Raw genomic sequence first — 12,643 nt, 5'->3', positions numbered from 1 at the left:
TATTCAGTAGTACAAAAGCACAAAAATATAATTGCACTCCTACTGTCACTAACAATAATTATATAAGTACATGATGATCATCACAATTTTCAGTCAAAGTCTGCAAATTCAGTCATTTTAGGCCACAAAAATCTGGGGGAAAAAAGTCCTGTGAAATCCTGACGGGACTGTCTAAGAGCCTGTCGTATATATGACACTGTGAACTCCAGGAAGTGTAAATATAAACACACATCACACCCGCAGTCTAAACGTCACTCTTTCTCTTAATAATCTGTCTGCAGAGGTTGGTTGCCATGAATATGCCACTAAATAGTGATGGAACGGTCATGTTCAACGCCACCCTGTTCGCTCTGGTCAGAACTGCTCTGAAAATCAAGACTGAAGGTAAAGCTTTGCTCATGGAGACTCTCACGTGTCAATGTGTGCTTAGTCACGACTGTGTGTCTCTCAGGCAATCTGGAACAAGCCAATGAGGAGTTACGAGCCGTCATCAAGAAGATCTGGAAGAGAACCAGCATGAAACTGCTGGACCAAGTGGTGCCACCTGCTGGAGGTCAAACACACACACACATACACTATATCTGTATATACTATACAGTCTATATATCATCTCAAAGACTCCCATTGATTTTAGATCAAGTTAATGATAGTTTACATCACCTAATCTGACCCCGACCCCTAAACATAACCCTCACAGAAACGTGAAAAACACTAGATTTAAATCGAATCGCTTTTTTATCTAATGAGGTCTGATCACTGCTCAGAGTTTAACAGGGTTCACTGTGAGGACATTTCTGAATAGTCAGGACGTTTTGGACCTGACACGTATAGTCAACACACACACACACACACACACACAATATATGTCAATGAACTACACCTGTGGTTATCAGCAAAGATTCTAATAATTCTAAATTATTATTATTATTATTAAAATTATTAATAAATATCTATCTATTTTAATATATTTATCTGCTGAATTATTATTAAATATCTATCTATCTGACTATTTCTATCTATCTATCAAACTAAATCTATCTATCTATCAAACTAAATCTATATCTATCTATCTATCTATCTATCTATCTATCTATCTATCTATATCTATCTATCTATCATAGCAACCACCCATAACAACCTAGCAACCGCATAGCAACCACCCAGAACACCATGGCAACCAACTATAAACCACAAAAATCAGTCTGGCAACATCCTAGTAACTCCGAGTACCCTAGCAACCGCATAGCAACACCTTAGCAACCACCCTGAGAACCCTGGCAACCACCTGAGTACCCTAGCAACCACATAGCAACACCTTAGCAACCACCCAGAGTACCCTAGCAACCGCATAGCAACACCTTGGCAACCAACCCGGGTACCCTAGTAATCGCATAGCAACACCTTAGCAACCACCCAGAGTACCTTAGCAACCGCATAGCAGTCACCCAGAGTACCTTAGCAACCGCATAGCAACACCCTAACAACCACATAGCAACATCTTAGCAACCACCCTGAGTACCTTAGCAACTGCCTTGAGTACCCTGACTCTATCTATCTATCTATCTATCTATCTATCTATCTATCTATCAGAACTACTAAACTAAAACTTAAACTTTCAAACTTCAAACTTTCTGGACCGGCTTTTTCAAGCCAACTTAAAGTTTGTCTTCAAATTTTTGTATCTAGTTCTAAATTAACATCCACTGAAACCAAAGTAGTGAAATTATTATAAAATTATTGTTTTGATTCAAGTACACAGACACCTAATATAAAGTGAGACAAACACTTTTTAAATGTAGCTATACATACAATATAGTTGTCTATAATGAAATGAGTGTGTGTGTGTTTAGATGATGAGATCACTGTTGGGAAGTTCTATGCCACTTTCCTGATTCAAGACTACTTCAGGAAGTTCAGGAAACGCAAAGAGCAAGGACTTGTGGGAGGCCAACCGCTTTTCAACACCACCACCGCTCTACAGGTGACCACACACTTCAAACCTGATTCACTAAAGCTTGTGTAAAAACACTGATGTGCTCATGTGGCCTGCTGAGGAGATTCATGAGTAACTGAACATACATTGAACATAACATGATTTAATGATGTAATACTGATATGAATGAGGCTTTTATTATTTTTGTATGACTGCCACAAATATTGAAAGTTTGACATTTTGCCCTAAAAACTATGGAAGCTTGTTTCCACCACACAAAATAAAAAATAAAAAAAAGTTTTTTTTTATATTTTTATTCTGTGGCAGAAACAAGCTTCTATGTAAAACTGATGACAATTATGCCATATATAAAAGAGGCTGAGGAGTGGGAAGTAGAAAGAGCTTTCTTTAAATGCTGCTCATTTGGACATAATTCTGTAAAAAGTCTCCTGTATCATAATAATGTTAAATGTGTCACAGAAACGGTGTGTTTTCATCCGTCTCTTCTGCAGGCTGGTCTGCGCACACTGCATGATATCGGCCCTGAGATCCGTCGAGCCATATCATGTGATCTGCAGGATGAAGGTCTAGTGGACGTCAACCTCCACGAGGAGGAAGAGGTATACGGGGTAGAGCCTTTCAGTCTCTATCAGAGTTCATCTAACTTCAGGAACAGAGCATTGAGCTTGTGAATCAAAGGTCTCGGGTGTGAACTGATAAAATACCTAATCGTTCTGGATAAAAGCATCTAAAGCAACATAAAAGTTCCTCTCGACCACTAAAAAGACGTCACTACATCACTAAAGCATAATGGTAGAATTACTCAGTCAACATTTCTTTGTCTTGTTTAAGAATTTTTTTTTAGATTTTAATATATCTTAAGTAAGGGCACCTCTTATGCTTCTTTTTTATTTTACCTTTCCTTTAGTGTGTCATGTAGCTGTTTGTGCATGTAAAGATCTGTAAAGTTACCAAACACAGAGTCTACGCTAAAGAGAGTGAATCTCTACAACAGAACACACTGGCCTGAAACGCCTCGTCTGTAGTCCTGCGATTGACCCTTCGCTAAGCCCCGCCCCCCTTAGTTACTGTTGCTTTGTCCGACAAGCCGTGGCGCTGTCACGCCACACACAGTGAAAAATACATCGCAGAGCAAAGAGGACACTGACAACACGTCGACAGACAAGACAGAGCAGGTTATTATGATATTAAATAAAGTCCCAGCTTTCAAACTGTGTAATTTTTTAAAGAAATCGAACAATAAAAACCGTTTTGTGGCTCTTTAATGTGTCGTGACAGATCACTGTAGCGCCTCAGATCAAGCGGCTCGTGAACCGATCATCTCTTCCTACTAGTTCATTAATAGCATCAAATAAACATGAATGAACATCAGAAGGAATGTTGTTTCAAACACAGAAATTTTTCAAGTTCAAGTCCACCGAGGTTAATCTTCGACTGCTTTGTCGGACAAAATGGCGGATTTGGCGTTATGATTGGTTAGATCGCTTGTCAATCAAACTCCCAGCGAAGGGTCAGTTATTTTCGTGAATTAGGCACTGTCCCAAAAGGCACACTTCATGTGCTCTTCATGTCTTGTGGACTCACAATGGCCGCCGCTATCCCAGATAGCTCACAATCACCCTCCAGATGGTGAAAGGATCTGACTTTGACCGGGAACGAGCCACCCTCCCCGGGCTAGAGGAGGAGGTCGGAGAGCATGGAGGTTTAAACTAAACGCAGCCACTTTGGTCTTAGTCTTTTTCGAGGAGGAATTTCCCCCAGGGTGTCTTTCGCTCCTAGTGTGTCTGTTAAGTCCACAAGGCCGTAGGGCGTCCCATTTATCATTTTAGGTTTCAGAAGGGTGCTTGTTTGTGCCCTCGATGAGCACTTTACCTCCGCAGCCAAACAGTCAAAGCTTTACTGCGTGAAAGTGTGGATTCGGAGGAAGACTGCAAGGGATTAGGGTTTCATTTGGGACAGGGCCTTAGCTACATCACCATGTGACTCATTTGCATAATGCCCACCTACTGGCTGCTTTGGCCAGCCCTCAAAGAACAGTTGGGTGATTTCGTTTTGTCGAGGAGACCCTGATTTTTGACTGTGAGGGTAAAAAATTATTGTACAGACTTCCAGTACCAACGGTATAGTTACCTTAGATATAATACTGCTTACAGCTGCTCGTGAAGCCTCGAGAGCTGAAAAATTAGTACGGTAAAAGGTGTTTCATTTCCGACACATACTCTGAATGGCTGACCAATCAAAACTGACCAATCAGAGCAGACTGGGCTTTTCAGAAAGGCAGAGCTTTAAAGAAACAGGAACTAAAACAGCGTTTCAAGCAGAGGGTAAAAAGAGCTGCTGCAGCGATGTACAGTATGAGAGAAATAATATTTATTAAACTTTAAATCATGTAAAAATATTCTAGCAGAGCACAAAAAAATAAAGTAATAAATGAGCATAAAATGGACACTTTAAAAAACATCTAATATCTAACTATGGTTTTATGTTTAAAACACCAAAAAAATATTGTTTTGAAAAAATCAAAGTAAATACTTCCTGTTAAGGATCTCAATATATATAGAAGAAGCCAGTGTGTATATAATTTAAAACTACGGAAACGATCCTGTATCTGTTTGATCCTGTTGTCTGTATTTGCAGAGGAATGGAGTGATTGGGAGTCTGGTCAATCACGTGAGTGGAGATCAGTACAGCAGCAGCGTTACCCAGCGTCCTCTGCAGCTCCCGCTCCCTCTGTGCCAGTCCATGTCAGACAGCAGATCATCCAACTCAAATATCAACAATGCCAACGTGCCAGCGGCTCCCGCCTTCACCAACGGCTGGCACGGTCGCTGCCGCCGGCCCTCCAGGGGCCTGGTGTCCTCTCTGAGCTCCTACCTCAACCTCAGGAGTGATGGAGAACTACAGCTCAGGACTCACTCCAAGAGGTGGGAGGTCACATGACCACTCAGATTACCACAGGAAACTGAATCCTAAAAACAAACATCATAGAACATTTCAAATAGAAGCAAGTTCCTGGAACAGTTTGTGTTTGGCCTCGTCAGGCTCAGTAGTAACAGAATTAAATCAAAGCGCAAGACAAACATCTGTAGGTTCTCTGGTGCGGTGATGTTGGCTAGTGGTTTGTGTACTAATGCTCCAATGTCTCGCAGGCCTTGCTCCAGTGCTGTCGGATATCCCACCATCCACGTCCAAAACCCCAGCCACGGTGACATCAGCGATGATGACAGGAACTCTGTGACAGAGTATTACAGCGGAGACGAGTTTCACGAGGATGACGTCATGCTGGCTAGAGACAGGTATCGCTTGAAAACTCTTTTCAGAAAGTGTATATCAATAATCAGCAATATCAAAATATCTTCTCTTTGTTTCTCTTTCAAGGTCGTTCCAAGACTTTCAGGACACTCTGAGCGACTGTGCTGCAGTTAGACCGCAGGATGTGTGCGAATGCGTCTGTGACGATGATGAGCAGCTCATATCCCAGCAGCCCCAGAGGTCATCGAAGCGACTCCTGCTGTCCCCAACTCAGTGTGAGCTATCAGACAAAACTACATTGAAACGTTTGTAGTAAATGTTGGCTTGACAAAGCCGTATGGAAATTTTATAAGCTTTAAATTCAGTGAAGTGGAAAGAAAAAGACAACGTTGAATGAATTAACATGTTTTGTTAGCATGTTTAGCTTGCATTATTGACACATTGCAGTACATAGTACAAAAAAGTATTTCATAAATTATGAAAATCAAATTGCTTACATTCAGTGTAAAGTTCAGACTTTAAGCTTTCAAATGACACCTATTTTGTGTTGATCAAGGGAGGAGTTTTGAAAAATATGATTTTTAATTATTTTGTAGCTATGTGGCGCCCGCGGGCAGAACATTCTGGTTTAGCAGGATGACTCAGTAATCTTTAAGAGTTAAACAAAATGGTTGGATGCATTAAAAAGCTGAATTTCTAAGCTTTAAAATGACACCTATTTTGTGTTATTCCTGTCAGTGGTTGCTTAGTAATCTGATTAGTAATTTTTTCACGGCGGGTAGTGTACTGCCGGCGGTATGCTTTGGGCCTAAAGTCCCCGTGAACCGGAAATTGCAAACGACTTTTCTCCAGTGTTGTGACGTGTTTCCGAGTGAAACGGAATATTGAATAGAGGGCAGAGTTTGACTTCAGCGCTCCTCCTCTCCATCTCTCGCTCACAGCAGACTAACGGTCGGAGGGGAGTGGTTTACGCGTTTACAACCCAAGCCGTCAAACTGACGTCATCAGAGAAGGAACGCCATTCCAGACCGGAAATAACTTTTCAGATTTTGATTAAAGATTACCACGACAAACTATTTTTTTCTGTGTATTAACTTGCATGTATTAATTGTTCATCACAAGACTAGTAATATGCACTAGTAAAGTTAATAGGGTCGATTTTGATTTCATGCCGACTTTAAGGGGTTAAAGGAGAAATTGTAAGGAACACATGTTGACTGCTGTCTGTTGTGATGCAGAGTGCCATAATTTTCCAAAATGGTCTCTTTAGGTAGATATCATTACATAGATATTTCATCATACACGGTGAAAGAGTAAGAAATGCTGCTTTATAGCTCAAGGTTTCTCTGTATATTAGGTAGTTGTTGTTTTTTTTCATGTGTGTATACATACAAAATAATGCATATTGATGTGTGCGTTCTTTCATACAGCCTCTCACAAGCCTGCTTTCCATTTCGAGTGTCTGCGCAAACAGAGCAGTCAAGATGAGATCCCCCTGCATCCCGCGGGTCTCCCGTCACAGCATCAGGTGATCAGCGCAAAACCAGACATGACGTCTCAAGCAAAACAAAGTGACCCAAGTATTGAAAAATGTGTCCTAGTGATAGCAAAAAAACCCTGTAATATTAACAATTACTGAAAAAATAAGCATTTGTAAAAGTGTCTGCTATTGGGGTGAACGGTCTGAAAGTACGGATTGTGACAGAAGTGTTGGTTTTCCAGCATCTCACAGCAGCTTCATTTATTCTCGCGGCTCCACAGGTGAAGACAGCGACCGGTCAAGAATCGAGTCGAGCCCGGCTCTCTCCGACTCGCTCCATCCGCTCATGGGTCACGCCTCCGGCCACGCCTCCACCCTACACCCCTCTGATCCAGACCGCGGTCAGCGCCAGCAGCACTCCGGGATTGGTTCACAGGGGCTTCTGGAACTCCCAGCAAGGCTCTGATTGGCCAGCACGTTCCCCCTCCCTCTTGAAGGTTCCACCGCGGTTGAGCGGCCATCATCTGCAGCAGCGGAGCAGCGCTCACAGTCTGGTGGAAGCGGTGAGTGACCACACTCCACATTCATTGTGTCACGTTGTGTTAAATGTGTTAAAAACTTGCCGCATTGACACGATGCTTTTTGTTGTAGGTGATGATATCTGGGGGACTGGGCAAATACGCGAAGGATCCAAAGTTTGTGACGGTGACAAAACACGAGATTGCCGATGCTTGTGAAATGACAATTGATGAGATGGAAAGTGCTGCTAGCAACTTACTAAACGTCACGCTAGGCCACGGGCCGGAGGCAGAGGAGACGGGGTTGTGTCAGAGCAACGTCCGCGACTACAGCGATGAGGAGACGGACTCGAGCAGCAGACGCGAGGAGGATCTCACTGACGAAATGATCTACGTCTCAGCATTATAGTAAAAAAAAAAACCAACAAAACTAAATCATGTAGAAAAATGAATGAATGAATGAATGAATGAATGAGGTAATTGTGCCTTTAAACGGGAGTATCTGTTGGCTTACGTGGACCGATCGCTTTACGCTTATGCATTTGGATCTTTTCGTTTAGTTAGCAAACCTTGTCTTGGGAAATTTCCGGCAAGATCCAAATGTGATGACATCATCAGCCCAAGTGTTTTCCTCTGAATCTATGCATGGACTGGACAGTGGCTCTTCAACCTTTGAACCAACTAACCAGCCAAAGTCCACCTGTTCAGCTACTGAACAGACCCATTCAGGACACGTTCAAAAAACACGTTGAAAATTGTACTCACATATATGAAGCAGTTACAATGGTAAAAGCTTCACAGCAATACCTCCTGGTTGGATGATTGAACTATATTCCAAGTCTTTCAAATTAAATTTCACAAAAATGTAAGTCATTATTGACTTGAATGTCTCCTTTTTTCTACTTTCACATATTTAAATGTAGTGTGTCGAGCTCAGTTGTGTTTGGCATCATCAACGTCAAATCTGCCACAACACATCTATATAAGGCATACTGTAATACACAATTGAGTCTGATCCTCTCACTGATTGCTGTTGTCTCACTTGGAATATAGTGCACAGATTGGATAAACTATGGAAATCTGAACTTCTCATTTGTGTATAATGGGAAAACAGTAACGTGTTTGAAACAACAAGGTGAGAAAATATTTTTGGGTGAATATAAGGTGATCTTTAGGTCTTGAAATACTACATGTTATTTTTACTAAATCTTCTGTGTTTATTTTGATGATTAATTAAAAATCAAACTTCAGAAGGACAGTGTCTCTGGAAAAGGACTCTTGACTTGAGGAAATCATTCCTCCAGATAGAGCTAATAGTTCCAGCTGAGATGATACAACTCTTTGTTTCACAGACTTCACAAAAGTCAGTGATGGTCTGGACTGGCACAAACATTTCATATTTCTCTACACAGAAGAGCAAGAATCTACAGAATAATGCGGTATTTATTATAAATGATTTTTCTGTGCATATCATTATGTGTCTCGTAATCTTGAAACAGAATAACTTCTATATAAGTATTAAGTATTGTAGTATTCCACAAGTATTCTGCCTTGTTTCTCACAGACACAAGCTTCCCACTCATATTAATGACATTGTGGCATCAGTGTGCGTTCATCTTGTGAATACAATCTTTCCGACATTACTTGAATGCACGTAGAGGCCTCTAGTGGGAGCATATGCCTCAAAACCGGTAATACTGAGAACATACGGTAGGAGGCGAGGCAGCCATGGCTCTTAAAGCAGCCTGAGTAAATAAGCGCCTCTTTTTAGCCATTTTAAATGAAAAAACATATGGAATCTCATTATTGATCGGGTGACTGTATGTTTTAAACAGTTTAATGTACAGCTTGATCACCTGACGAGATGTCACACACTTGTACACGCGCACACACACACATACAGTATGCCTCAAAACCGATAATACTGAGAACATGTCTCAAAACTGATAATACTGAGAGCATATGCCTCAAAATGATAATACTGAGAGCATATGCCTCAAAACCGATAATACTGAGAGCATATGTCTCAAAACCGATAATACTGAGAGCATATGTCTCAAAACCGATAATACTGAGAGCATATGTCTCAAAACCGATAATACTGAGAGCATATGTCTCAAAACCGATAATACTGAGAGCATATGCCTCAAAACCGATAATAGTGAGAGCATATGCCTCAAAACCGAAAATAGTGAGAGCATATGCCTCAAAACCGATAATACTGAGAACATATGTCTCAAAACCGATAATACTGAGAGCATATGTCTCAAAACCGATAATACTGAGAGCATATGCCTCAAAACCGATAATACTCAGAGCATATGTCTCAAAACCGATAATACTGAGAGCATATGCCTCAAAACCGATAATACTCAGAGCATATGTCTCAAAACCGATAATACTGAGAGCATATGCCTCAAAACCGATAATAGTGAGAGCATATGTCTCAAAACCGATAATACTGAGAGCATATGCCTCAAAACCGATAATAGTGAGAGCATATGTCTCAAAACCGATAATACTAAGAGCATATGCCTCAAAACCGATAATAGTGAGAGCATATGCCTCAAAACCAATAATACTAAATGCATATGCCTCAAAACTGATAATCCTGGGAGCATATGCCTCAAAACCGATAATACTGAGAGCATATGCCTCAAAACCGATAATACTGAGAACATATGTCTCAAAACCGATAATACTGAGAGCATATGCCTCAAAACCGATAATACTGAGAACATATGCCTCAAAACCGATAATACTGAGAGCATATGTCTCAAAACCGATAATACTGAGAGCATATGCCTCAAAACCGATAATAGTGAGAGCATTTGCCTCAAAACCGATAATACTAAATGCATATGTCTCAAAACCGATAATAGTGAGAGCATATGCCTCAAAACCAATAATACTAAATGCATATGTCTCAAAACCGATAATACTGAGAGCATATGCCTCAAAACCGATAATACTGAGAACATATGTCTCAAAACCGATAATACTGAGAGCATATGCCTCAAAACCGATAATAGTGAGAGCATTTGCCTCAAAACCGATAATACTAAATGCATATGTCTCAAAACCGATAATACCGAGAGCATATGTCTCAAAACCGATAATACTGAGAGCATATGCCTCAAAACCGATAATACTGAGAACATATGCCTCAAAACCGATAATACCGAGAGCATATGTCTCAAAACCGATAATACTGAGAGCATATGCCTCAAAACCGATAATAGTGAGAGCATTTGCCTCAAAACCGATAATACTAAATGCATATGTCTCAAAACCGATAATAGTGAGAGCATATGCCTCAAAACCAATAATACTAAATGCATATGTCTCAAAACCGATAATACTGAGAGCATATGCCTCAAAACCGATAATACTGAGAACATATGTCTCAAAACCGATAATACTGAGAGCATATGCCTCAAAACCGATAATAGTGAGAGCATTTGCCTCAAAACCGATAATACTAAATGCATATGTCTCAAAACCGATAATACCGAGAGCATATGCCTCAAAACCGATAATACTGAGAGCATATGTCTCAAAACTGATAATACTGAGAGCATATGCCTCAAAACCGATAATACTGAGAGCATATGCCTCAAAACCGATAATAGTGAGAGCATTTGCCTCAAAACCGATAATACTAAATACATATGCCTCAAAACCGATAATAGTGAGAGCATATGTCTCAAAACTGATAATACTAAGAGCATATGCCTCAAAACCGATAATAGTGAGAGCATATGCCTCAAAACCGATAATAGTGAGAGCATATGCCTCAAAACCGATAATACTAAATGCATATGTCTCAAAACTGATAATCCTGGGAGCATATGCCTCAAAACCGATTATACTGAGAGCATATGCCTCAAAACCGATAATACTGAGAACATATGTCTCAAAACCGATAATACTGAGAGCATATGTCTCAAAACCGATAATACTGAGAGCATATGCCTCAAAACCGATAATACTAAGAGCATATGTCTCAAAACTGATAATACTGAGAGCATATGCCTCAAAACCGATAACAGTGAGAGCATATGTCTCAAAACTGATAATACTAAGAGCATATGCCTCAAAACCGATAATAGTGAGAGCATATGCCTCAAAACCAATAATACTAAATGCATATGTCTCAAAACCGATAATACTGAGAGCATATGCCTCAAAACCAATAATACTAAATGCATATGTCTCAAAACTGATAATCCTGGGAGCATATGCCTCAAAACCGATAATACTGAGAGCATATGCCTCAAAACCGATAATACTGAGAACATATGTCTCAAAACCGATAATACTGAGAGCATATGTCTCAAAACCGATAATACTGAGAGCATATGCCTCAAAACCGATAATAGTGAGAGCATTTGCCTCAAAACCGATAATACTAAATGCATATGTCTCAAAACCGATAATAGTGAGAGCATATGCCTCAAAACCAATAATACTAAATGCATATGTCTCAAAACCGATAATACTGAGAGCATATGCCTCAAAACCGATAATACTGAGAGCATATGCCTCAAAACCGATAATAGTGAGAGCATATGCCTCAAAATGATAATACTGAGAGCATATGTCTCAAAACTGATAATACTAAGAGCATATGCCTCAAAACTGATAATACTAAGAGCATATGCCTCAAAACCAATAATACAGAGAGCATATGCCTCAAATCCGATAATAGTGAGAGCATATGCCTCAAAATGATAATACTGAGAGCATATGCCTCAAAACCGATAATACTGAGAGCATATGTCTCAAAACCGATAATAGTGAGAGCATTTGCCTCAAAACCGATAATACTAAATGCATATGTCTCAAAACCGATAATACCGAGAGCATATGCCTCAAAACCGATAATACTGAGAGCATATGTCTCAAAACCGATAATACTGAGAGCATATGCCTCAAAACCGATAATACTGAGAGCATATGCCTCAAAACCGATAATAGTGAGAGCATTTGCCTCAAAACCGATAATACTAAATGCATATGCCTCAAAACCGATAATAGTGAGAGCATATGTCTCAAAACTGATAATACTAAGAGCATATGCCTCAAAACCAATAATAGTGAGAGCATATGCCTCAAAACCGATAATACTAAATGCATATGTCTCAAAACTGATAATCCTGGGAGCATATGCCTCAAAACCGATAATACTGAGAGCATATGCCTCAAAACCGATAATACTGAGAACATATGTCTCAAAACCGATAATACTGAGAGCATATGTCTCAAAACCGATAATACTGAGAGCATATGCCTCAAAACCGATAATACTGAGAGCATATGCCTCAAAACCGATAACAGTGAGAGCATATGTCTCAAAACTGATAATACTAAGAGCATATGCCTCAAAACCGATAATAGTGAGAGCATATGCCTCAAAACCAATAATACTAAATGCAT

General features: G+C 40.1%; 1 protein-coding gene across 10 annotated transcripts in view; it reads left to right on the top strand.

Moving 5' to 3' along the window:
• cacna1db (calcium channel, voltage-dependent, L type, alpha 1D subunit, b) overlaps positions 1-8,460 on the top strand; it is a 62,720-nt gene extending 54,260 nt beyond the window's left edge. For 9 of the 10 annotated variants that reach the window (XM_048211181.1, XM_048211183.1, XM_048211180.1 and 6 more), the window contains 10 exons: positions 282-384; positions 452-553; positions 1,851-1,981; positions 2,446-2,562; positions 4,592-4,878; positions 5,104-5,250; positions 5,333-5,481; positions 6,637-6,734; positions 6,968-7,249; positions 7,338-8,460. In XM_048211181.1, the coding sequence (XP_048067138.1) occupies positions 282-384; positions 452-553; positions 1,851-1,981; positions 2,446-2,562; positions 4,592-4,878; positions 5,104-5,250; positions 5,333-5,481; positions 6,637-6,734; positions 6,968-7,249; positions 7,338-7,613 (1,692 nt within the window). In that variant the 3' untranslated portion in view covers positions 7,614-8,460. The remainder of the gene's footprint in view (positions 1-281; positions 385-451; positions 554-1,850; positions 1,982-2,445; positions 2,563-4,591; positions 4,879-5,103; positions 5,251-5,332; positions 5,482-6,636; positions 6,735-6,967; positions 7,250-7,337) is intronic. The other variant, XM_048211182.1, reaches the window with a different exon arrangement.
• Positions 8,461-12,643: the final 4,183 nt, after the last annotated feature.

Source organism: Megalobrama amblycephala, linkage group LG12, assembly GCF_018812025.1.
Source record: "Megalobrama amblycephala isolate DHTTF-2021 linkage group LG12, ASM1881202v1, whole genome shotgun sequence".
In the NCBI taxonomy this organism is placed as follows: Eukaryota; Metazoa; Chordata; class Actinopteri; order Cypriniformes; family Xenocyprididae; genus Megalobrama; species Megalobrama amblycephala.
The sequence above is the reverse complement of the archived record's forward strand: the minus strand, read 5'-3'. Positions and strand labels throughout refer to the sequence as shown.